Source organism: Dermacentor andersoni, chromosome 5 (assembly GCF_023375885.2).
Source record: "Dermacentor andersoni chromosome 5, qqDerAnde1_hic_scaffold, whole genome shotgun sequence".
NCBI classification, from domain to species: domain Eukaryota; kingdom Metazoa; phylum Arthropoda; class Arachnida; order Ixodida; family Ixodidae; genus Dermacentor; species Dermacentor andersoni.
Window position 1 is genome coordinate 109,586,953 of NC_092818.1, and position 26,788 is coordinate 109,613,740.

Here is a 26,788-nt window from a genome sequence, read left to right on the forward strand (position 1 = left end):
CAGCTTCAGGGAAAAAGGAGGGTTCGCGGACTTGATATAACAACAGATACCAGATGCAGCTCACGGACCAGCCGAAACGTCTTCGCTTATCCCTCGAAGCACACGCCTCGAGGGAACAGGAAGTGCGCGAGGAACAACGACGCACCCTGCGGAGTCCACGCAACCCCTCCCCCCGCCTCCTTCCAACTCCGGAAAGGGTTCCACGACCTAGAAATCCAGTGGGCCAGGGGGATATCTGGCACACAGGAGCGCGAGCCGAGCTGATGGCACGGCGCTCCGCTTCGCGCTCTGGTAACCGCGCGTATGGCGCGGGGGGGGGGGGGGGGACACCCCCCTTCCCGCCCATCTCGTCCGTGTACCATCGCGTCACGCACGCTACACTTTTACTCGCCGCCAAACCTCGCGCACCAGAGAAGCGATTCCTCCCACCGCGGCCGCTGCAGGTAGAGAAAGAACTGCGACTGTACGCGCACTGCGACAAATACGTACAGCAGCGAACAGGGCCGCGCGTGGTGTGCTGCAGCACCCGGCTGTTGCCAGGCGTTGGCTGGGCCAGGGCCGGCACGTAGGCCAGCGCAGGGAGAGAGACCGCGCGGGGTCCAGCAGCTGCTCCGCTCGCACTGACGCAGCGCCGCGCGCTTTGTCGCTTTCGCAGCTATTTGCAGGGACCGTATAACGACAACTGCTGGCTGCCAAAGACGAGGACGGCAACCGATACGTTGAAATCTACGTCGTGTATCGGCTCTGTACATGAGAGAATCAGCCGGTCGGAACAGACAACATAAAGATATAGTCGCCATTTCGGTAACCCACCAAGGGATTCGCGTCGACAATGGACGTGTAGCGAACGTTACGCAGCCTGCGGGACTATACAGAGCCCTATCCCGTCCCACTTATTCATTTTATATTTATCTTGGTGCGTAGCGGGTACCTACATTTTAGTCGAGTCAGCAAATGGACCCCACGGATGCTCAACGCACTTGCCTCGAGTATAGCTAGGTTTATAAGAAGCTTCGAGAGCAAGTAGTTGCGTATGACATGCTCGGCCTTGCGCGTCTATTGCGGTCAAGTCTTAAGGATCCTGCGACCGAAACGCAACTTTGCTGATCTCGAAACTACGCATCCGGGGGCGACCCAACACGCGCCATCAACAAAAGAGAGAGAAAAAAGAAAGAAGAAAACGAAATAGGACAGGTTGGCCACTTCCTCATTTCGCTGGGCAGCTCCTCCTGACCATGACGACGGTCATAGAAGGCCCTTCGGAGACGCGTAATAAGACCGAAGCGCACGGCGATGTAACGGGACGAGCAGGGCCAATCCGTCCAGGAAGGAGGACGGCGACGTGCCCCGGGAAACGAGAGAAGGTCGGTGAAAGTTGTTGGAAGGCGACAGCGTGCAGCAACACCAAAACGAGTGCGAAAGGGTAAGGGAGGAGGAGGGAGGCTAGAAAAAAAAAAAAAAACGCGGCGCATGAAGACGAAGTGGGAGGTAGCGCGACGCGGCAGCGCACGTCGACTGTGCAAGTGGGCCACTGGGACGATGCTGCTGCAGCGCGAGAGCGGGTCCGCGGAGCGCGCTGCTGCATTCGCCGAGGGCTGACCTCTTACGACACGGGCGCGAGGCGGCCACAGTGAGGGAAGCGCCCCGGCAGGTAGGAAGGCAAGGGAAGGCGCGCACAATGACCGGCGCCCTTCGTCGCCCTCGTGCCGTGTCTGCCGGTGACGAGGAAGGCCGCCGAGCCTTGGCACCGATCGGGCGTCCTCGTCACTGGGCCGGGGACGCCCCGCGGTGCTGCGGACCCAGCGCCGAACGCGCGCGCCCGCTCTCTCCTCTCGAAGATGGTTCGGCGCGACAACCGCCCCGTTGGAGAGAAAACCAAGAGCCGCCCCCAACGACCCTCGAAGACCAGCTCGGAGGAGGCTGGCTACAGAGTTACCCGGCTAAATTCGGCAAATCTGGGGTATACGATGCAGCACGTTACAGACCGGTATCGCCGTCCAGCTTCCAAGTCTTCGGCGGGGTGTCGTTTAGACACTGCGGAGGACGTGTGCCGCCGCGAAATGGGCCACACCGACGCCATCGAAGGCGCGACTCGGGACGAGATGGCGCAACGCGGCAGCTGTCCCTGTACCACATCGCGTAGGATACAGGAGCTGTGACCCTGCTGAGCAACTTTTCCTCAGCTGCTGCAGAAAGCACAAGGAATCATGTCGCCAAGGCATTCGCCCCGTTCAGGCGCTGCCGTGCCGTGAACGCTCAAATGGCGACAGTGTTCATCAGCTATATGTATACGAACGGTACACCCGTCTGTAAAGAGATCCACATTTTGTGGTGCCCCTTCCAACCGCTGCTCAAAAAGGTTCTCTGAACGCTGTGCGCGAGGTTGGATGTCCCCCTCGCTAAACACTTTTCCGATTTTTCAGTAGAGCGGTGTACATGCTGTGAGCTTGATGTGGCTACGCACTTGCATCTTAGCCATTGACTTGTTTGTGACCACGGCGCGTCCGCTGTTGCTCAACCACTGGGCCGCATCCTCTTCGTTTAGGTAATGCGCCCGGAGCGGAGCGCAGGCGCTGCGCTCTCTTGCGCGAGCTCGAGCTCCTCCTGCGTTCGTGATCGGTCGCTTACACTTATGAACTTGGTGCAGCAGAAAGGCTCGCTGGAAACGGGTGAAAGGAATCTGTGCAAAGTACCACTTAACGACCACTCGCAACCGTGCAGTCAATTTCATCAATAAGTATTATGCTCCCACCAATGTAAGCTCCTTCGACCAATAAGCTTCCATGGTGCTCTCGATGGGGCTTTGGGTGCACGCACTCTCCGGAACCCTCAAGGAAGGTCGTTGTCAAGTCTTTCGAGTCAGCTTACATAACGGGCAGGCCGAGAGCCCGAAGGGCACGCCGTGTCACCGCAGAGCACAGAATTTGCCCTCCCCGCCACCGTTCTTCGCCTTCTGCCTGCGGGGCCCGACAGGATGCTGCAGCAGCAGTCCTTCGTCGCGCGTATTTCGGGAGGTGCGGGGGGTCGTCGCAGCGACAGCTGGCTCGCGAACTCGGGCCAGCGCCTCGCGGAGTCAACGCAAGCCGTGACGCACGCTAGGCCACGCTGAATACTTCCAGCCCAGGGCAGGCGACTTCCGAGTGTTGTTTTAGACGCTCAGATAGCCAGATAGGGCGAATTGTGGAAATCGGTGGACTCGATATTAAATAAACGGTTTCAATGGCGCATCAGTACCAAAGTAAACAGATTCAGCGACGGAACTAGATCGTGATGCACAAAAAGTATGGCATGATGCAATAGAGAATTAAAGAAAAAAAGACGGACGTGTTGCGAAGGGGCCTGTCGGTGCGCCTAAATTCAAGAGTTTTAGATAAGGGGGACGGCAAGCGTTAGGGCATGCTAGCGCTTGGGGCCCCAACGCTTGCGTCCCCCTAATCTAAAGCTCCCTAATTAGTAAGGCAACGGAGTAATTGTGCCTGCAAGAACCGGTCTGTGCCAAGAGACAAAACGAAAAGGAGAAAAACTCTCCCCGTAGAAGCAATATGTAGGAGGGAGACAGGCGGGTAGCGGGAGAGGCCGGGGTTAATTTAACTCAGTGAACAAGCAGGTCTCGTGCAAACATCGATCTTTCGTTAGAGAGCAGAAAGGGTAGTGAACTATAACTACAGAGTCAATTAACGGTAACTTGAGAGTCAACTGCGTGACGTTCACTCATTAGATTAAGGTACGCTGAGGCGCGTCCCTACCGCGTGTCTTCCTTTAACGCGGAATTAGGCGCAGAGTTCCTCGTGTTTTAAAGATAACACGTCACGAGATTGAAAAAAAAAATGCAATGGATCCCCGCAGAGACGCCTAACATGTTACTCAATGCCAACGCTCCTAAATTCTCAATACAGCAGCAAGGCCAAGTACAACGTTTGCGTTCTTCGGTCAGCAACCATTCGACCCTCTTACGTAAACGCCATACCGCAACATACTCCAGGGGCGCTATTCGGGACACAGTAATAACCCACCATATTGGCAGATTCGCAACCTTGACGGCTTTGTTCGGTTCAAAGGCTGGCTACGCTATGTAGGGAATTGACAAAAAAGAATAGAGAGAGAGAGAGAGAGAGATATGCAAATGAGAGAAAGGCAGGGAGGTTAACCAGAGTTAAAGCCTCCGGTTTGTTACCTTGCCCTAGGGGAAGGTAAAGGGGAAGTAAGTACGGAAAGAATAGCGGGGACAAAAATAAAAGCGTGAAAAAAAAAAGCATAAAGGGGACTGGATAGGATCATTATAGCCTTTCTAATAGGGCACTGCCACGTAAAAAGGTCAACAAAACCTCGACCGATTTTCGGTGCGACGACAGTTCATGTCGGCATTCTAAGACTGTCTGTTCTGACAGTGGCCTGTCGTCAAGGCGTGCCAACACGGCCGCTAGTGAACAAAAAAAAAAAAAAAAGACAAATACAGGAAAACACCAGAAAAAAAAAAAAACTAGTGGAACTTGACAATATGGTCAATGGTGACAGTGTCGAAGCACAACAACCCAACACACATTCAGTACACAACTTTTCAGCATAACGCATACATTCGGTATAATGTGGCGACACGATTATGACGACGGTGATAACGTAGTTCCCTGGCACAACGTGGGTCTAATGTACGGTTGTACCGAGAGCCAAATGAGCGAAAGACCGTTATCGCTAAATATAATAATAATGAAGCACTGTCAGGTGAAAACGCTGTACGAACCAGCCGCAGCGACGGTCGGTGACAAGGCGCACTGCACCGCTTGCCGAGTGAATTGCATTCCAAAAGCGCCTACGGCGCGAAATGACGGCCCAGATGACACTACAGCCTGTTGGGACTGGGGTTTCGTGGCCGATGCGATGTCGAGTTGGTGTCGTGCTGGGACAGTCAGCAGGACAAGTTCAGAGACAGAAGAAAAACGTATTTACACGTTTGAAGACGAGCGCACGAGACCGAAGAGGTGGCTGGTGGCGACTCTCTCCCTAAAAATGGGCTGGCTCTGCCTTAAATTCCTGTGGGCGTCCCGTCGTAGGTAGGAACGAGGCAAGACCGGTGCTGACGTCAACCGCGTCGCAATCCTCTTTCGTCGAACAGGAGAACACGCACTTGAGCTGAGAAGGTACCCTTTTCCCCTCTCAAAGGTCAAGCTCCAATTGACAGTTGACAGCGCATAAATGTCAAGGTTGAGTGCTGAAAACCGACGACATCTCTGGCAACCTTTCAGGAATTTGGCAGTTCGTGGAAATCTCGTTCTCCGAACCTGATCGGGATCGAAGTGTGGAGATCGCTGGTGCGCCGTGCGCTATTGTGTCCTCCCCCGTGTCGTCGTTTTCGGTTGCTGAGAGGAGGAGGGGGGAGGGGAAGAGGTGCAGTACCGGGCGCCGGTGGTCGGAGCGTCTGCAGGTGCGAGGTGACAACAGCATTTCAAAGCTGCTGGTTTGGCTTTGAAGCATCCCTGTCCAGAGGGACCGTCTGGCACAAGAATCCAGCTCCTTCATCGTTTTGTCGGTGAATACCTGCACCAGGAATTCTAAGTCATACGCGGCTTCCAGCCGCAAGGTGCCGCGGCAGGCTTCACGGGAGTCGAGGAGCTGTCATTCTCAGCTCTCAGGGACGCGCGGCGCGCATTTCTGGAGAGCCTGTCAACCTGCCACGGCCAAAGAGGTATCGGCAGGGGTATGCACGAATGCACGCTTGAGCTTGCGAATAATGCCGAGACAATGCACAATATAGATGGACGCGACGAAACGCGAGGCGCATGGAAGACGGCAACAATGTTTCAGACGACTTGCGTGTCCACCACAAGCGCTGAAAAAAAAAAATGTTAATAACGAAATATAACGACGAGTGAATCGAAGAGCTGCCGACTGTCAGCTTTCTCCGCAAAGTCTTGTCAACAACTTAATGCCAATATCTGATAGCACAAATTTCTTGGCGTAGTTTTAGACAGGCACCTGAAATGCAATCATCACGCGCCATCGTTTGTCCATAAGATTTCTTTTGGAATACGCACCATAATCAAAACCCGCTCATGTTTTCAGCCGCACATCATCCATTCCTTTTATCATGCACACATTCACAGCCGTTTATTTATCTTACTGCGTATCAGCCTGAGGTAACACATACTTTCGCACACCTCAGCCAACTTCAACGTCTACAGGATCAGGCGCTTCGTCTCATGAATTTCAGCCATTTCCTGTATCCCTGACAGTTTCTAACTTTGGGGCTCCCTGTGTAGTACTAATTTTGTATACAATTTTTTGTAAAAACTGACATCGTTGATGAACAAACTTGAACTTGAACTTAATATTCCGAAACCGGTGTCATCCTGAGAATTCGTTCCATGTAGATTCGCCTTGCGAAACTCCACAGCTAGAATTTGTAAATTGCAATATAGGCCATAAAGCAATTAGTTTATAAACTTAGTGCATTTTTGTTAATTAGCCGATTATGCATTTCAATTTTTCGTGCTAGTAAAGTCCGCCGCTTCGAGTAGACCAGCTCATGAACTAGAATTGTGCTATCTGCCACACGCAACCGTTAAAAATTTTTGAAAGTGTTCGTTGAAACACCCGGTATACGGAAAATACTATGGCGTAGGAACAACTGAAGCGGAGAAAAAAGATTGCAGGCTGCCACGTGCTGTTAATTAAAATTGGAACGAGAAGTTCTTATGGCGGCCAGAACACTTGAATCCGGTCAAGGTTTGAATGTTCAGCCAAGGATGCCCGGGCGCCGACACCCAACCCAACATCGAGCGGTGGCCTCTGGTGTCATATTCACCAGTGGAAGCCGAGGACATACATTAAAAAATAGTCAGAGAGTTAACAACGAGTGGGACTCGCTCGCAGGCTCCATTTCGGAGTATACTGTGGCTAACACGGCCGGAAACGTTGGATGACACGAGCGGGCGCTGTTTGCTGAAAGCGATCCAACTAAGCATGTGCGCCGCCCCCTGAAATTGTAAGCGAGGCGCCCTACCAATACCTGACACGTCAGTGAAATACGGCGAGCGACATAATCCTACACACCTGTCGCGCTGCGCGCAGTTGCGCGCGCTAGCATTCCAAGCCGTCAGCGTCCGTTTCCCTTTATCTCGAGCAAACGGGGCCTCGATAGGCGGAGCGATGAGGGAAACGATGCTGACTAAAAGACGATGACTCCTGACTACAGTAGATTGGAGATAACTTCAATATCGCTGCTAGAAATGGGAGTGTGTGCGCGTATACATACATACATATTATATATATATATATATATATATATATATATATATATATATATATATATATATTTGACTTAGAATTCCTGGTGCAGGTATTCACCGACGAAACGATGAAGGAGCTGGCTTGTTGTGCCGGATGGTCCCTCTGGACAGGGATGCTTCACTATATATATATATATATATATATAGAGAGAGAGAGAGAGAGAGAGAGAGAGAGACTCCCACCCGTGTATGACGACAGCAGCAAGTCGGAGACGACGTTTGATACGACGCGTCATGGTTGCTGCTCCGGCCATTCGACGGTAATTAACGACATGTCGATTGTTGGATTCTATCCACGTAGGTACTGTATGGGCGTAAGCAAGAGAAACACGGCGAGTGTGACGTCATGTGCGATTACATAATATAAAGCCATGGCGTATGTTAAAACGACGATGTAATTTGCACTCCGGCGAAAAAACATTAAGACCTGTTCGACCAGGAAAGATCATGAAGGCGGTAAAATGCCGCACTGCTTCTACGAGGGCGAATCAGAAAGTCTTTGCTCCCTATTTATTAGCCAAAATAAGGTATACGTACAGGTAACTATAAATGTATACTTACTATTATTCTACATAGTCCCCACACCAGTTCAGCCCCCCCCCCCCCCCCCCATTTGTCCCATCGCAGCACTAAATTTGAGACGCCCCTGTGGTAGAATTCGTCCGGCTTACTGTGGAAGCACCGTCGGGCTGCTGTCTTGCCTTCATCGTTGCACGTGAATCGCTGTCCTGCCAGAAGCTTCTTCAGCGGACCGAAAACGTGGAACACCTTTCCCCATACGCGGCCTGTATTTCCCTGTGGATTTCGGTGGGCGTTCGTCCCTTGTTTCACAGAAAACGAATCGCACTTCGTTGCTCGTACGCCGTGGACGTGCGAGGCACAACCGCCATCTTCAGCAACTGACAGCAGCGCCGTGCCGCGGAGCTACCGGCAGGTAAGGCCGGGCGGGTCCAAGAAAGGCGCACCGCTGGAAATGGATATGCTGACTTCGCATTTACAGCCATAATTTGGCTAAAAAAAAAATAGCGACATATACCTTCCGATTCACCAACGCACGCAAGCATTAGCGGTTACGAGGAAATTGACTGGCGAATGTGAGCAGATGCCGAAGGCGGGTGCAGTATAGCGCAGCCTACCAAAGCGCTAGCTGTCGCGCGGGAATAATGCGGGAAACGGGCACGTGGCGCACGCGCCAAATGGCTCGAAAAGCTAGTTGGCTTTGTCACGAGAGAAGTATGGGCGGGAAACTGTGACCTGAATGGTTGCGGAGCATCCGGCTGCTGAGCCTGAGGTCCCACAGAGGTTCGGCTTCACCCTCGGCCACGCGTTTTCTTTATTTGAAGGGGTCCGAAACTAAGTGAGACGGCAAGCTATACCTACCTATTTAACGCAAAGGTGCCTGGAATGAGGCAAATAATTATTCATACACGAAATTAGCATTTCAAATAGCATAGTGCGGGCACACGGGGTGAATAACGCTAGTTCTGTGCTCTCGCGTAATTTCAAATTGGAAAATGGAAAAATGAGAAACCGACAGTCTATACGTAGAGTTACTGCATATGCAAGGTAACTCTACTTAAGGTCACTTTCCACAACATCGCAAAAAAGACACATGAATAAGAAAAAAAGACGTTGCCTTCCATCGCTATGAGAATGGTCATGGCATATAGACAAGATCACGCAGTATGCGCTTGACAAAACGGCATATATTATATGTGCTGAAAACAGTGACACGCTGTTACTTCGGAAGCGACACGCAGAAAGAAGACGCTAGACAAATGATGTCGAAGGACGGCGATTAAAAAGAACAACTCGTGGAACTGCGGCGTTAAGCTTCGTCATTAACAGCGCTTTATCAAAGCTATACGGCGAAGCGCCAGAGAAACAGCCAGAGACGGCGGGTGGCTAAAGTCAAAGAGAACGTCGAGACTTCGAGCCGCCAAGCTGCTTTTACAGGTCGCTTCCGGGCACGGTTATTGTCTCTCCAAATGAACGTACGTACAATCCGTCCCACTTAGCCCCTCATCATGAATCTCCATACCAAATTACGACACGCGCGCGCGCGAGTCCTACCCCTTAATCGCGACGGAGGCTATCCTATATGATTAGCCACCCCGTGCCCTAATGACTCAGCCAATTAGATCCTAAAATACGAGGGCGCGCGCAACAGCACGTCGATGTTATCGCCACGTTGTCAGTAAAGCGTGTACTCGGGCGAAACCGTGCGCAGGTCGGCTGCTTCGGCTTTAAGTATCGCATGGAACCACTAAGGTGTACAGCCTGTTTCACACTTGACCCACCCCCGAACTCGTTTTATTAAGAGGAAGCTTTAGCTCGGGCCAAACTCCGACGTATTCAAATACATGTAAAAACGCAAAAACGTTTTTCTGAGATAACCCCTGAACCGATTTTAATGAAATTTGTTGCATTTGAGAGAAAAAGTTAAATTCTAGTGAATGTTGGAAGCGGAATTTTGATTTAGGGCTTGAATTTTGTTAAAAGGATTTTCAAAAATTCAGACGTTTGAAAAAAATAGAAGCACGAAGTTTACAAGCTAATAGCTCTGCATCAAGAACAGATATCGCGATTCTGTAAACTGCATCCATTAGACCATTCAAAGCGGACAAATTTGATATGTCAGTTTACATCTTACGTGAATTTGTTACGTTGTTTACGAAGGTTCTGCAAAAGTTGTGATTACACATTACTTCATTTTTTGAGGTTCATGTGTAACATATTAATTTTGTCCGCTTTAGATGTGCTATCAGGTACAATTCACAGAATGGCGATATTATTTTTTCTTGCTGAGTTACGGAGTTGTAACTTCATAGTTTCGTTTTCTGAAAATTTGCGATTTTTGCCAAATTTTTATAAAAATTGGACGACCTAAATCGAAAATTCGGAACCAACAGTCACTAGATTTTAAGCTTTTCGTTTAAATGCAGCAAACCCCGTCAAATTTGGTGCAGTGGTTGCCGAGAAAAACGAATTCTCCTTTTACATGTATTTAGATAGGAGCACCCGAGCTAAAGCTTCCTCTTAAGCGCGTTTCACCTTATCCTGCGGATGCTGTCGCACGTACACGTCTGGTTGCACGTATGGAGAAACAACAATCTTAATGCGTCATTCTTCCAAGGCCCATTCAATGTTAGACCCTTACGACTTGCGTTTGTCTGAGTTAGGCCCCTATAGGGATGTGTCACGGTTGTTCAGGTGAAGTCCGACGGCGGCTGTGCGCAGCTGTTTGTTTCAAGATCAACGTAAGCACACACGCTTGTTCGTTTGTTACCCCTCGTTGCTACGATGGTTTGCGTTTCCGGCAATACTCCCGCACGGCAGCAGCTTTCCCGCAAAACAACAACCATAATTAAAGAAAACAGATAAATAAAGCGAGAGAAAGGGGGTGGAGGGATGACGATACGCCAGAACGCCATGCTCAGCAGCAGCATATTTATCTGTGTGTACCCGATACCGCTCGTTCGGTTCGTAACGATTGTGACACACAATGGCTTTGTGACTGCAGCCGTGTTCCGAGTGGCGGCGGAAGAGACGCTGCGCTTCGCCCTCGACGGTCGACAAGCACGCATCGTTGTTTGTTGTTCCACTGCTGATTTAGCTGCTCCGCTACTCCACTTTCAAACAACAGTCCCCCATTTTCTTTTTGCTTCGCACCAGTATATGACAAACAGGAAGGAAGAGGCCACCGCCGTTAATACCACGCCAGGAGAACCCGTTTATTTTTTCCCTCTATTTGTTTCAGCACTCACAAGCTGAATAGCGGGCGGCCGTTAAATAAAACACCTAACTAAAGCCATTCATACTGTAGACTTATGGGTTCAACACTTCTTTAAACTACTGATAAAGAGTGGCCGATATAAAGCCGCGACGAGTTAAACACAGCACCGTTCTCTCTCTAAGCGATGCGGCGACACTTACGCATCCGCGGATTCGAGATGCGAGGGCTTGCGGTTCGCCTCCTATGCTTGCTCTCGCAAATCATCGAAACATTTTGCCTCGCAAAAAAAAAAATAAAAAATAATAATAAATAAAAAATAAAATAAATAAAAAATAAATAAAAGAATAAACGAGCACGTAGCTGAAACCACGATCTACATTGCACACGCCAAACAGAACAAACAGGACCCACTTATACATCTCATCCGTCATCACGAACGCATATTGCACCATATAGGAAACACTCGAGCTCCTGCGACTCAACCAACGCGAACCGCGGCACAAAACACAGAGGGCGCGTGTCACGCCATCAGCATCAGCTGACGTCCGAGACAACCGCGCCCCAAGCGCTTCCTCATTTATGGCCTCGCTGTCCCGGCAGCACACACGCACGCACGCACAGGGGCCGGTACTGTGACGGACTACACGGTGTGTCTTTTTTCGGCATCGCAGTCGCTGCTGAAGGGAGTATATACGATGCGTTGAAAAGAACGCGCGCGCACGCACGCACGCGCACACACACACACACACACACACACACACACACACACACACACACACACACACACACACACACACACACACAGAGAGAGAGAGAGAGAGAGAGAGAGACGTAAGCCTACTGGAGCAGCGTTATTCTCAGGCGAGTTTTCTCCCCCGGAAGTGCGCCGTGTTCCTAAGAAAACTCGGCTAGAAAAAAAAAAAGAAGGAAAAGAAAGAAAACCTTTCGGTGATGCCCGTTTTCGCCGCGGGGGCCCATAAATGTCTCGCCCCATAAGCCCGCCTCCACCGCCAGACGCATTGCGGGAGGCGTGTACACATACAAGCTGCAGGTAAACTTTCCGAAACACACCAAACGGCGCCGCCACTGCCGCTGCATAAAAGAGCGAGGCGAGAATGAATCTAGCGCGGATCTTGCGCACACGTCACGACGACGAACGAAAGAAAAGAGCGAGCCAAGCTAAATTAAGGACGCCCGTTCACATAAACCCCCGCGAACCATCGATCTGAGAAGCCCCGCTTGCCTGGCCTCCCTTGCATGCAAACGCCATCGTATCGCTCGCCCTTAAAGCCGCGCATGGCAGGCTGGCAGATGAAGCCACTTCGTTATTTTTTTTGTTCCCCAACTATACCAGACAGCGCAGCGCCTCTCCGAAACGAGATGTTCTCACTCTGGCAGTTGCCCAAAACGCGCCCGCGACTGGTTCGTCGAGGGGCAGGAAGCGAATAAACGTGCAGCGGAGACCAGTTCTCACGGGTTGAGCTTCGCCCTATCCTATACACACGCCCTATCGGAGCCGTCCAGGAGACGTGATGGAGGGTGCGTGCGCGTCTGCGCGAGTACGCGGCTTTGCGGGTAAAAGCGCAGTTCATTTACGAGCTTGTTTACGTTGTCGGCGTATCGCATCTCTCTTCTCGGTGGTCAGAAACGCGCGAGCAATTACGTATACACCTTCCTCTAGTTCCGAGCGAGAGAACAAGAAACATACTCTGAGATAGCATCCTAGTCACGGCTGTTGAGCTGCGCTGTTGTGCATACGGTTCCTGACTCTGTTGCCGCCGAGTCTTTGGTGCCTAACGCTGCCAAGAAGGCGGTATCACAGGAGAGGGGCCCGGGGGGAGGGGCGCTGAGGAAGGGCAGGTGGAGGAGGCGGCATTTAAAGAAAGCACGAAACTCGGGCGATGAAATAGACTTCCTTTGCTCCTGCATATATATCTGAGTTCACTTACATATCTGCAAGCTGTCAAGGCAAGGACATAGTTGCTTGCTCCTTGCAAGACCGATGCAGCCTGTTTTAGGCCATAATCTTCCAAGAGAAGCTCTAAGCATTCGAAAGTTCGAATTGAACTTAAAACGAACACCGCGATTTTTTCTGCCCACACGCCGCAAGGCTTATACATTAGGCGCTATGTACGACGTCTGGAGTTGCCCTGCTGGCAAACATCGAAAAAAAAAAGGAAGTCGAATTCAACGCGCGCCAGGTCATGTGGATATAGTACTAACTTACGCGCTGGTTGCGATGTTTTATATAGTGCGCTCATACGTATTGGCGGCGAGGAGTTACGGAGTCGCCATCTATCGGAAGCGCCTCGCTGGCGTAGTATGAGGGATCACGTGGCGCGCTCCTCATAGGTTTTGCTGTCAGCGCTCACTGAAAACACCACGCGCGAGCTCTCCCGGACATTTCTATAAGTACTTTCGAAACGAGATAAGTTTCTTACTGTCTAAATAATAATCTTGGGCAAACTGAAAGCACACAATCGTTTACAGACGCTATCTCTTTTCCGAATACGTACAGTGAACGCCACTGCGCGCGTTCGCCGCGATGGAGTCTCCCGAACCGGCTTCTTGCGTGAAAGGTAGGTAAACGCTGAGAGCAAACTATGTGAAATATGTTCTTATAGTGTTTGTATAACTAAATGGAGTGTAATAGAACGAAGCCTCAATGCAGCGATCGCGCAGATTCGCAGCGACCGACTGCGCGTCTGCATGCTTGTCCGCGCACTGTTTCGCTTTCTCCGCGCGCGCGTTTTCGCACCGTGCCATGAGCTTTAGGCCGCAGAATATGAGCATTTGACAGTATACAAGCAACCATTGTTGCGTGGGCGCTATCACAGCTGTTCAAAAATAATTTCATTGTAGACACTTCGACGCCTGATGTGCCGTCGCGACGATTCAATAGTTTTTTTTTCTTCTAAATTCTTTGACCTTTCAATACTATTTCTCGAGTTGCGTCGCACTGTATGTTTATCGGTGTTCTCAGCGTGCAATTTCCCGCTGCTCCTTTTTTGTAATCCAGTGCATTTATTCATAACACAAACATGACCATATGCCATGCTTTTTTTTAAATGTGCTTCTTACCGCTGCCTTTCCACTCCACTGAACTTGCCAGTATCTATAGCATCGACAAGTTCATAGACCAAACCGTCACGACATTAGTCGGGCAGCGGACTCGGGCGAGCGTCTCAGTGCGCGTTTTCAGAACATCGCAGACCGGGCGCCGTTGCAGAAATCTTCCTCGCGTCTGTGCTTGCTGCATACCCGAGTTGTAGCCGATGACTGTTTGCCGGTTTTATGTTTCGCGAGCCAAGCTTCACGCAGCTTCGTGTCCTGCGGCTACGTGTGAATAAGGCTGACACCGGCCTCCGTCACGTGCGTCCGGCCCTGCGGCACCGAGCAGTAGCCTACCATGTTGCGCGCCTTCAAAGGCAGCCACTACCTATTGTAGTGCTTTCAAGCGTTGTAAAGGAGACACTCGAAGCGGGAAAATTTCGCCACTAAATGAGGACCGCAGCGTACGAGGGAATTTAAACTCGTTTTCAGCTCGCTTCGGCGCGCCCGAAGCAGCCGACGCGGCCGCTATGTCCACGTGATCCCTCCTAGCACGTCAAGCCGACGGTGGCGCCAGCTTTTCCAGTGGTGGAGCTCGAGGCCAATATGCTGCATGCTAACAGATCTCCGGACCTGAAGACATTGCCGTCCTGACAGGGTCGAAGTAGGGAATCAGGGCATTTTAAAGAAAGTCGAGACAGATAGCGCCGCCTGTGCGCAATTCACAAGGTCGGTAACCATGGTTACTCTACTGCATGTGCAGGAACAATCGACAGGCGCGATATTTCATTGATCCAGCAATACTATACTAATAACAGTTTCAAAAAATTGGACGCTTATACCTCGCCTCTAAGAGTGGAATGCGATAGCATTCAAAGATCCCCGACTGCTTCTCACGCTTCCCAGCAACTGCAGCTTATGTAACCGTAATGTTTACCGGGAAACGCCGGTGGAGAACGCTATGCACGAATGAGATAGTTAGAGGAATGAGATAGATAGAGGTAGATAGAAGTAGACAGAAGTACAAGATAGAGGTAGATAGAAAGAGATAGATAGAGGAATGAGATAGAATCAGAATGAGAGAGTTTTAGATTAGGGGACGCAAGCGGCCTGCGTACGCAAGCACCAGGGGGCACGATACTGCGCATGCGCAGACGCTGGTGTGGGTGTCTGCGCATGCGCAGTACCATGGCCCCTAGATCTTGCGTACGCAAGTCGCTTGCGTCCCCTAAACTAAAACTCTCTATTGCTGGTAAAAACGCAGCCTCTTGCGTGGGTTGCGAATGCGTACAGATGTGCGGATGTGTACGGATGTGCTGAGGCGGGCGCCATCTGGATGATGTTGCAAGGAACCAGGCGCGCCGCTCTATGAATGGTGTAGAAGCGCTGGAAAAGGGGTATGAGTTTGAGTGCATGTTTGAGTTTCCGCGTAATAGGATTACGTTTTCTCGTGTATTTAAATGACAATCCGACGCTATCATGTCTGAAGCTTGTGTGTATGTCGTACATTTACGATTTTTCTTACGCATATTACTCCGAGAAATTCAATTAGTTCAGTAACGTATTTGCGCTACACGGAGGGCCTGCCTGCCTGGTTAAGTATGCGTGGTACGGAATAATATTTTTCTGACAAGACGGTCGACGCTGGACGGGGGACGCCGAAGCCGCATTTTTCGCGACACGGGGCCCTTAACGTTAATATAGAGCGCCCCATTACCGCCGATAGGCGCGACGGCTAGCACGCCTATACTCGCTACAAAAATAAAGCGATCTGATTGATGCACATCCTCTGGAGAGAAATTAATGCCTGCACGTTTCGCGCACTGACCGTTACCCTTCCTTTTCTCTCTCTCAAAGCGCAGTTTTCGATATGGTCATTTACCTCAGCGCATGACGTTACCACAATAATCACGCAGACCTAAACAAATGCTAGAAGGAGTACAGATCAGGCAACGTCTCTTCTTGCTCTACTATAATGAAAGGCGACCACGTTGAACTCCTTCCTCTGTGGGTAGTTAAGTTCGGTTTTACACAAAAGACGATACCCACTACACCGCGCAATAAAGCTTACCGCAGGTTTCCCCACAACCTTTGTTCTATAGCAAGACTATTCGCGCCTTGCATAACAGACAGCTGTAACAGCTGCGCGCGCGCACACACACACACACAGAGAGAGAGAGAGAGAGAGAGAGAGAGAGAGAGAGAGAGAGAGAGAGAACTATGCGTAGAGAATTCGGAGTTTCGTTTGCGCGAGCACACACACGCGCGCCCACAACGTCGCAGCTTTTCGCTGCTCAACGGCCGGCACGGCAAGCGAAGCTCGATCACCTCGAAAGTGGTGAAACGCCCGCGCGCGCCCAACCACGCTTTCAGCAGTATATATATATATACTTGTGCGAAGTTTCTTTCGTCGACGGTAGCACCGCGGCAACAACGACACGTTTCGGTGTGGCCCGCGCGCCCCATTTATGTGCCGTGTGTATAGCTTTATACTTCGGCCCCGAAGAAGTGCTGCGATACGCGGTCACGCAGTGCGCATATACGCCACGAGAGCAGCGAAACAACAAGGACCGCGGCCCAGCAGCGGTAGATTCAGCCCCCTCCCCTCTGCCTGCTCTCTCCCCCTCTGTTTCCTTTATAGCAGCAGCGAACACACGTAATAACGGGCCAGATAGAAAACTCAGAAACAGCAGGAGGAAGGGGGAAAAAAACCCTTGAAGCCAAAAACGATAAAGCTAGCGATACAAACAAGGCGCTTTATATATATATATATATATATATATATATATATATATATATATATATATATAGAGAGAGAGAGAGAGAGAGAGACTATGAGAAGTGAGAAGAGGGAAAAGGAGAACATAACGGAACAAAAGCAAGCCACCGGCAGAAACAGCCGCGAGGATGTAATGTATAGCAGGCGGGCGAGGCCTCTCACGGAAAGGCGCATATACGTGCGCATTCTGCATATAGACGCGATGCGCAGCTGTGCAGCACACGCATGGCTGAGAGCCGCGCGTTCTCCGTATACAACAAAGTATATACATATAAAGGCGGCACAGCTGAAGCTTCGGCTTGGCGCTGTGTATCAGAAACTGAGGCGGTTGACAGCCTTGGAAAGACTGACCCTCTGAATTGAGCTGCGCTTAAATCGGGCAACGATCCACAAGCCGGCGAACGAGCGAATCTACTATACGGTAACGGTACAAGTCACTACAGTGCCTTGCGTCCTCTCGTTGTCGTGTCCGGCTTTCTGCGCTCCTTTGCTTCGAAAACATGTACCGGTCAGCTCACCTAGTCGCTTTATTGAAGACGACAAAAATATCAACGAGTTATCAGGAAAAAGAAATAATAGTGGTGCCCGCCTGAACAGGACAATTCTTTCTCTTTCTTTTTTTTTCTTTTTGTGTGAATTAGTTTGCCCTATGGCGAGTTCCGTAGCCCACATAAAATCTAAGGTCGAGGCGGAGATGTGGTCAGTAAGTTCGGTTGTGCATGTCTCACAGACTGTTAGGATGACTGCCCGCTGGGACGAGGTTAGTCCAGTTTCGATGTCTTCCGTTGGATTCTTCCGGCTTATGAACGAGTTCTGTTGCATTTTCCTTAAAACAGCTAACGAGAGGATCGAGAGGCATTTCACGTTTAATACTACAATAATAACAGAACATGCACCGGTAGCGTAGTGAAAAAACAACAACAAAACAAATAGAAACAGGGTCAGGGCGAAAGGAGGAGGAGGCGGGGCGGGGGAGCATGAGAGGTGCCCATAAGCTCGATGGCAGAGCTCCTGAAAGTAAAGTGGTGGAAAAGAAAGCATAACACACCTACAGTCGTCGCCTTTATCATCAGTCTTGCGTTTCGGTTTCCTCCACTTTAGTAAGCCTAAATACAAGCTCAGCACCCTCTGTCAGCGTAATAAAAACCGCCTAAGGAGCTTCTTCGACCGGAGAACCCCGCAGGAGTGCGATCAAATGGGCTGCGCGGCGCGGGCAGTAAACGCCAAATGGCCGCGTGCCGTAAAGATATCGCGCCTACAGCGACTGGACGTTGCCGGAGAGGCCTCCTAAAAGGCGGGGAAATACGAAATAGGAGATGCGAACTGCAGGGAGGTCAACCGGAAGACAAACAGCCAATTGGCTACCCTACAATGGGAGAGGGGTAACGGAAGACAGAAAGACTGAAAAGGAAAGCACGTGCGAAGGAAGAGATAAAAGGACACGTAAACGTAGGACGCCATATACCTTCTTCAGTGTAGCACCCGGCGCTGCTTCAGAAATAAAAGCTACTGAAAGTAGGCTCCATCGGCCAGTCTCCGTATACGGAACAGGTTATGTGGCTATCGCTGCATAACCATAGACAGAGAAAGAGAGAGAGAGAGAGTGAAGAAATATTTCAAAGAACGGAGCAAGAGGGGGGGGGGGGTGCAGCAGAGCTGCGGCTTACCAAACGTCAGAAATACGTAACGCGAGAACCAAAAAGCGGGAAGAAATAAAGAATAACAAAGAAGGAAATATTTCCCGCTATACGGCGTGTCATCTTTCTCGAGCCGGCCTTCTTTATTACCTTATATATACTCTCTCTCGCGCAGCCTTTAAGCAAAGTTCGCCGCACTGCTCGGAGTCAACGCCTGACTGCGCAAAGCTCGGGGAAGGAGCGCGGTCCTATACCGCTACCGAACTTTATTACGGTCGTCCCTCCCCTCACCCCCTCCCGCCCGCAGCTTCCCGCCTCCCTCGCGCGCCCACTCTCGCATAGCTGGGCTGCTGCCCCCGCTCCCGAGGCGGCTCTGCCTTAGCTCACGTCGGCTGCAGAAACTGGAAAACAAAAGTTAAGATGAAGAACGCAAGAAACGGGCGATCTAGCAGCGCGAGAACGTGGGAACCGGGAAAAGAAAGTCTCAGAGAGCGCCGTCGTGCCACGGGGCGGCTCTCACTCTTGTGACGGGGCCGCGCGTTGAAGCTTTGGAATGTCTCCCGGCACATCTCCAGCGCAAACAGGAAAGCTAGGGAACTTGGGGATTTTCGTATAACCGACAATACGTTTTCTAAAGCACCAACTTCAATTGCCTGCCTACCTACCTACCCACGAGGGACTTGGCGTGGCTGGTCGGTGTTCGATTTCTAGGATCCGATCCCAGAGGCTAAGAGTAAACTGGGCCGATCCCGGAGATTAGGGAGTTTTACGTATAGCGTCCCTAAGCGACCTTACGTATATTCAAAAACCTAACTCCTCTGTACGCTTCTTGCATTCCTTTGTACGGCTGGCCTAATATAGCGTTCCCTTACCTTGGGGCCCCCTATTTCCAGAGCTCCCTAATTTATGTAATAAAAGGTGCCGAGTTGATGGGCTGATCCTGACGCAAACCAACACTGGAAGCTGCGCAATCCTGAAAATGTTATAGCATTATGGTTGATCGGGTGTGGCACATGGGCCTAACTTCTTTGTCTCTTTGAGTTTTGGCGTCGGTATCTTGGTAGGTGGTGGCTCTCCCAGACAGCCAAGGCGCGGTTGAAACTGTAAACTAGACAATTTCCCTACGGAACATTGTTTATTCAAACGACTCAAGAAATCATCGCTTAACGTTGCTTTCAGCATGCGAGTGCATTGGATCAGCCGTAATCTCTTTCCCTAACGTGGCGTATAACGAATTTCTGGCGAGGACCTCGTTTTCGGCGAGGATTACTATAGATAACAGGAGGACGCGAGAGACACCACGTATAGCTAAGACAACAGAGTATACGATGAGATTATAGCAACTATGGAGCAAAGATTATGATGGTGATTAAAAAGACGCGTTCATTAATTTCAGCGATATGTGGCAACAAATCCGCCAGCTCGCTGGGAGGAGTAGATCCGGCCGCCCGTCGTTGCCAGCAGCAGCAGCAGCAGCAGCAGCAGCAGCAGCAGCAGCAGCAGCAGCAGCAGCAGCAGCAGCCGGCGAAGGTGAGCCGAGCGTGATATTAAGTGATCTGCGTGCGCAGACCGAGCTGTTCTTATAATAAAAGCACGCGCGGCAATCTCGCAGGGCAAGAAGGCAGCAGCGCCGCATCCGTGCATCCGGCCAGCTATACGCAGCGTTAATTCGCGATTCTTCCGATCCGTTCCATACCGCTCGCTGAACCCCTCTTGCGTGTCCACGGTTCCGTTCGTTCCTCCAAAACAAAGTGTATCGAGCGGCACAGCACAGGGAGCTCGGTGCTCAGTCGGGGAGAATCTAAGCGGGTGCGGCTTCCGCTGTCGGCCGTGGCATCCGCACCGGCAGTCACACCTCGCTGGTTGTACGCGTGCTTCTCTATCTGGACGGGCTCCAACGCGAAAGGGATGCGCGCATCCCCACTGCCTGCGACAGGTGTTTGCAGCACGCAAGCGGGAGTCGCGAATTTCTTTCTCCCGTGGACAATTAAAAGTTTGCGCCGCGCGACAATCTTCCTACCCAGGCCCATCGGTTTGTATATATATACATGCATCGACGCGTGAACCTGAAATTTAAGATAATGTACGAAGAGTGCGATTCAGAAAACTCAGATGGCAAAGGCCGCTTGATGAACGGAAAGTGAAACGTCCGGTTCGTCACCCAACAGGCAATGTATGAATGCGGACAATATGAATGGGAATACCCAATCGGACGAAGCACGACTATCGAGACCCGAAAGTCCTGCATGCTTTAAAAGTTGAAGCGGCGTGGCTGGAGATGAAGTTAGAGACACTTCTGCAGTAATCATCACTTGAATAGCGATGAGCTAGGTGTTTCCTTTTGGAGTGGAGCACCCTGGTGACCTCTTTCGCGGTCACGCGCAACGTACTCCTTACGGAGAGTTTCAAGAAGGTTGCAATCAAGCGTTCCTAGCTGCAGGTTACCGGTGCAACTTTTCGGTCAGAGTCGCATGCGCCGCACCAATAGGCAAAACACCGAAACTCGAGGCTCTGGAATAACGTGAACTCTCTCCGTTACCCTTTCTTTCAGGAAATTAGCCTCGGTTAGTAACACGTAATATAACGCTAAACGAAATCGCCGAAACACTCCGTGCCGATGCCCTCACTGCACTTCTAAGATGTATTGCGTGTCCTTCGACCACGTCACCAGCGCCTTCTCAGCGGCAACCGGGAAGGCCAAATGTGCGCCGCTCTCGAGAGGGCGCTGCGCTAGCGTTGTCGTTCGGTGGAAAGAGGCCAACGCCCACACCCGCTGTCGCCAGAGAAGCTCGAATATCCCCACTGACTCAGCAGTACCAACCGCTATACCAGGTGGGGAGGGCAGCGGGGCGGGCGAAATGATGCGTGCACCGGCAGTCACTCCATCGGAGAGAATGATGCATGAGAGAGAGAGAGCCTGGGCTACGCAGTACAACACGAGCCAGGGTACGGGTAAGAGGGAGAGCGCAGGGAGCATGGATCCACTGGGGCTGACCGTCGTGATGGGCTCGCCAACCCCAAGCATGCGCGCACGTCATTACTGCGAGGGAAAGCACAGAGCCACTGCCATCGGCGCAGGCGGTGCTGCCAGCAGGCTTGGAGCGGAGGGTCGAGAACAGCTGAGCGAGCCGTGGACACCGTTCGACCGCAGGCAAAGGGAGCCCCCGGCAACAGCGCCGACAGAACCGCCACCACTCCCCCATCCAACAGTGACCGGCCGGTCGCCCCCCCCCCCCCCACCCCCCTTCGTCTCCAGACACAAAAGAAAAGCGGCGGCACTGAAGCACGCAAGGCCACGCATAGGTAGGGAGTGAGGGTACAGTGAACTGTAGTGAGGGGGCTCTTCACAGCTGGCCGCCGGTTCAAGGTCGAATCGAGGCCGCTGAACCGCACACATGTACCCTGCGCAAACTTGCGCCTATGAACAACGCTGCTCTGCACCACACGACCTCGTGACTTTTTTCGAACCAATGCAGTCTCGGGAACCGTTTTCGCGAAGGTCAATACATGCGCGAGAGAGGGGAAGGAAGGCGCATGACATACAAAGGTGCGTGACACATACGGCCGAAGAAAAATCAATCGCCACGGCATTGATTCTTTTCCGTCACATGGCTCCCCCTTTTTTCCCCCTTCCTCGAAACGACGCACGTGAAGCGGCGGTACAGGGCTAGCGACGTAATCGACTCGCGAACGTCGCGCTACGAAGACTCCTTACCTCGAATGAGGAGGAGGAGGACCACAACCCCGGCTGCGTGCCCCTGCTTCGTTCCCTTACCCCTTTCCTCGCAAAACGCACGCGCCTCGTGACCGCCACATGAGAGCGGCAGACACGCGTGTCGCAAGCGTGACGCAAGGCCGTCGCTCTTGTGATATCCGTCGAATGCGACCAGCCGAGAGAGACGCTTCCCAGAAGCGAATGACGACGCCCTCGCCGTTTGTGTGCGAGTCCAGAGAGAACAAGAGACGCGACGGCCTTGTGGCTTTGCTTTGTACACCTGGATTCGCGCTCACTTTCACCAGGTGGAAAAGCCTTCTTGTAGAAAGCCGACTGCGAATGGAGTCAATACTTTCAATAGACAATCCGCTGTTGACAGGGTAGCCGACGCGCTAGAACACACAAGCGCACTTCTGTGCTCAAAAGAGTTCGACGATGGGCCCGACGTGTGACGTGCCGACAAGAGCGCTCCATCCGCGAAGGCTTGACGCTGGCTTGTGTTTGACGAGCATCCACGAACAAAGCTGCAGCGAGTTAACAACGAAGTCTTTATTCTTTTCCGTGCTGTGAGCCACTGTAAGTGATATCCACTTGCTGCACGCTCATGTGACTGTACACGTGAGACGGTCGTTTACATGACCTAGCCGACAAACCCGCACACCAACGTCACTATCTAATGTTTTTCTTTTTATTTGCGATGCTACCGCTCTGTAAATGTACTCGATTTCGTTTTTATTTTTTAGGCACCCCTTCATGTTCACAACACAACCCGTGCGCAAGAAACTGTATCACAGCACGGTGCATCCCCCCCCCCCCCCCCCGGCGTATTGCGAAAGTGCGCTTTGGGTAAACAGAGCAGTCGCTGCCTCTTTACAACGGCGTTCTGCACGCGATGAGTAGCAGGCGCAAGTTGAATACAAGTCGAGCTCAGTGGGAACGCCGGTAGAAGTCCCCGTGTGACAGTGGTTATAAAACTAAAGTGACAGTGGTTATAAAACTAAAGAAGACCGCAAGGGACTCCTAGCGCATGCACAATACAGGAAACTCGGCCGTCGTCGCTGCGAAGTAAGCAGGACATCGCAGCGGCTGTCCACAGCATGCACTCACCGCTCTCCGCCGTTGGTCTCATCCTCGGCAACGCGCTAGCGGGCGCTGCGAGACGCCTTCAGTGCCACCGAAGGAGCGGGAGAACAGCCTGCGCACACAAAGAAATGACACGCACAGATGACTTTCTTTCCTGGAGAAACAAGACAGACAGCAACACGGTCGTGACAAAGTGCGCTTCATAAACAAATGCAATGCCGTCGAAACTGATCATAACGAGTCTGGCTAGAACAAACGACGCTCAATGTATATCGGTCATGCACACAACTTCTTTAGCGATATTCATGCAAGCTAAATCTCTTAAAACGAAGTGTGTACGCGTTGGGTATATATATCAAACTCCCGAGCACCTACAACCTGCGCAATAAAACCGCCCGCAGCGTTTTTTTTTTTTTTTTAAATGCCGTTTGACATCATGCGGATGAGAAAGTTTGCCGGAATGCTCGCAACAAGGTGAGGTGCGATACAACGCATAACCCGCGGGGAGAGCTAGGTCCAGTCGGGTTGCCGATGTAACTTTCACATGCTGCGACAAGATTCAGGTAGCCATGAACTGTTTCAGCACTGTCGCGTGTCTTTGTTCCATCGTGCATAACGAACTCATCATAAAGGCTTATTCTACCCGGATTCGGATGTATCGAATTACTTTGATATATTGAAAAAATTTTAGCGTACGAACCAGTTCGGTGTAGCGGGTTTTGAATGTGTATAGTGCGCACTCGGGCGAGAAAAATCAGCTCGTCTTGCGGATCTTTAAGGCTTTTCTAGGAAGCCCATCTCTATTAGTACAGAAGGCACGCAGAAGATCCAGTGTAAGCTGGATCCAGCCAGCTTTATAATATGGTGACCGATGGATATCGCACTTCACAATCCCCGCGTGCCTTTTATCATGACGGCCGCTTAAAAGGAACGTGCATCTGAACTTCAGCCAATCATGGTTCAGTCAAGCCTCGTGTCTGACGAAATAGTCCCGAGAAACTGTCGATTTCGAAATAGCACCGACATGCAGCAGCCTTAACGTCTGCAGATTCCGGGTCGTCGCAACAAATGCGTGCCAGTCTCACAACACCCGTCACGTTAAGTGGCCTGCAGAAATTTCGCAAAGGCTGCACTGCACCGACATTTAAGTGAAATAAACATGGATTTGGAAGACACAGCGATACTTGTCTGGGCCTAGGAAATTAGAGAAACAGAAAGAGTGAGAAGCTTTATCCTGGCGTACAGATGTACAGTTACAGGTACAGATGCAACAATAGCTTAGATGGCGACTTCTGACCGTTTAAAGTAATTATGTATAACGATAACAGCTTCATAAATGTTAGCGTCGCTGCCACGACATTCAGCCCAGCACATAAATAAATAAAAGACATCTAGATGCTCACTGAAAGACGTCGCTGCGTGGCAGCTCTGTCGTTTCCGCATACCTCCCAACAGTCAACGCAGTAAGGTAACCGTATAAAGGTCGCACTGATACATTATAGGCTGATGGTTCTCGCAGTTAAGGTGAACTGTGTGACCACAGCCATACATGCAGGAACTGTGCAATGTGGCTTCGTACGCTCAAGTGACCTGCAATCCACAGTAGGCGTGGCCAGCGCAACGTTATACGTCCTTTAAAAAAAATAATAAAAAAATCGAGCAGTGTTGGGAGGCAATTCACCTTTAGCTACATAGGTGCATATAGCCGTCAACGTCAGCGAAGAGGCCTATCTCTAAGCCGAGGCCACAGTTATCGCGCACAAAAATGATACTCAAGTGCGATATGCATACACGGGCGGCGCAGAAAGAAATAACGCGTGTTGCAGCCTTGACAAATGGCGGGTCATCACTGCACTGCCAAACGATCGATCAACAAAAGAGTGTGCCGCGTATGCTAGCTCTCACACGAACAATGCGTCTTACGTGGAGCACGTAACTCGCTAAAACTCGTGCGGCGCTATCTGCAATTTAATTGCCACTGTAGGTAGAATATACTTTGAAAACACGCAGGAGCGTCGTTTCCACATTTCTTTCCATTCGAAAGTATCACGTTAAGGGTATACTGCTAACCTAACGAGGCCGTTTGTTTCATCCTACATCCGCGTACTAACGCCTTGCGGGGCGCTTACGTCACGCGCCAATTTCGACCACATATATAGCTCACGCAGCAGTTAATCACTTAACTAGTTGAGTCATGCAAAGTTGAAATAAAATGACGTAGAAGAAATGAACACACAGGGGAAACGGGCTCCATAATGATAAACTCCGCAGGAATTACGCAAATCCACTTCCAGTTCCGCGGGCAGCAGTTGTTACTCGAATTGGCGAACTTGGAAAAGTCGCTATATTAGGACCAACACACACACACACACAAATAACAGCGCAGTCATGACCAAAGCAACGAACAGAGTCCCTATAAGCCGCACCAATTCGGATAAAAAGCCTATACTCACGCTCGACGCCATGGAGGAACGTGCAGTCGAACGCCGAAGGCACGATGCGAAAAAAAACATCCCCGAACGCAACGCACGTTTGACGTCCCAACGCAGCCCGTCCCATTCTTTTGTTTCGCTGAAGCGAGCAATACTACACGAAAGCACGCAGCGAAGCGGGCGAGACACCGACGGGCTTGGCGGCGGGAAGCCAGCCGGTCAGAAGCGGGGCGGGGAAGTTCGAGAAGAAAGCAGCAGTTTCCGGCCCTGCCGCGCCACTGGGAAATCCTCTCCGCGTATATGCGAAGCGACCGCGTAATCCACTTTTCCAAGTACACGGTTGCACGGCTTCCGGCCGTATAGGTCATTCCGCGTTGGAACAGTACACACCGGTCCAACAGGAGAAGGTTTGCGGTGGCGGCGACTTTACTGAGAACCTCCATCTCTTGCTCGGCTGCAGAGTGCGCGGAAAAGATAACGCACACGTATAATGCAATGTGCCTGCAGTTTGTCATGTTAACTCGAAAGTGACGGCAGGCTTCTTCTACGAGACGTGTTTATCGACACCGCCTCAACCGTCCCATAGATTGCCAATCACTACGTTTCGTTCAAGCCTTGGTAAACTTGTCACAAAAAAAAAAAACTGAGAATAAGGTACATGTAGGTACAACAAATCGCACAATTTTTTAAATTTCTCTGCGAACCTCGATATGTTTCGTGACCGTGGGCTCGGGTGCTCCCTTCCCGAGTACGCCCAACCAATCAGAGCGGAGCACGCGCGCCACGCATGCCGTTTAGTTACTTGCAGCACCACAAGATGGCGCTTGCCTCTGCGAATACGCGGCAGTGGCGGCGCCGGCCGTGCGGGGGGCAGAAAAAAAAAAAGAAACAAAGCTCGCCTTCGCGCGTCTGCGGCTGCACGGTAATGAGGAAGTAAACTGCGCTGCGTACGTATGCGCATGCTGCCTCTGAAACCATGATGCGTTCAAGGGGCGTCCGTCCTACTCGCTAGTAGTCAGCAACTCCTCTTAATGAAAGGCTCGGTATAGTATGTGTGTGTGCGCGTGTGTGT

At 51.1% G+C, this 26,788-nt stretch overlaps 1 protein-coding gene across 2 annotated transcripts in view; it reads right to left on the minus strand.

The window, feature by feature from the left end:
* The window catches only part of atos (atos homolog atossa), a 107,221-nt gene that overhangs the window by 31,360 nt on the left and 49,073 nt on the right, over positions 1 to 26,788 (minus strand). For both annotated transcript variants that reach the window (XM_055070913.2, XM_050178401.3), the window contains exon 3: positions 23,309 to 23,396. In XM_055070913.2, coding sequence (XP_054926888.1) covers positions 23,309 to 23,330 — 22 coding nt within the window. In that variant the 5' untranslated portion in view covers positions 23,331 to 23,396. The remainder of the gene's footprint in view (positions 1 to 23,308; positions 23,397 to 26,788) is intronic.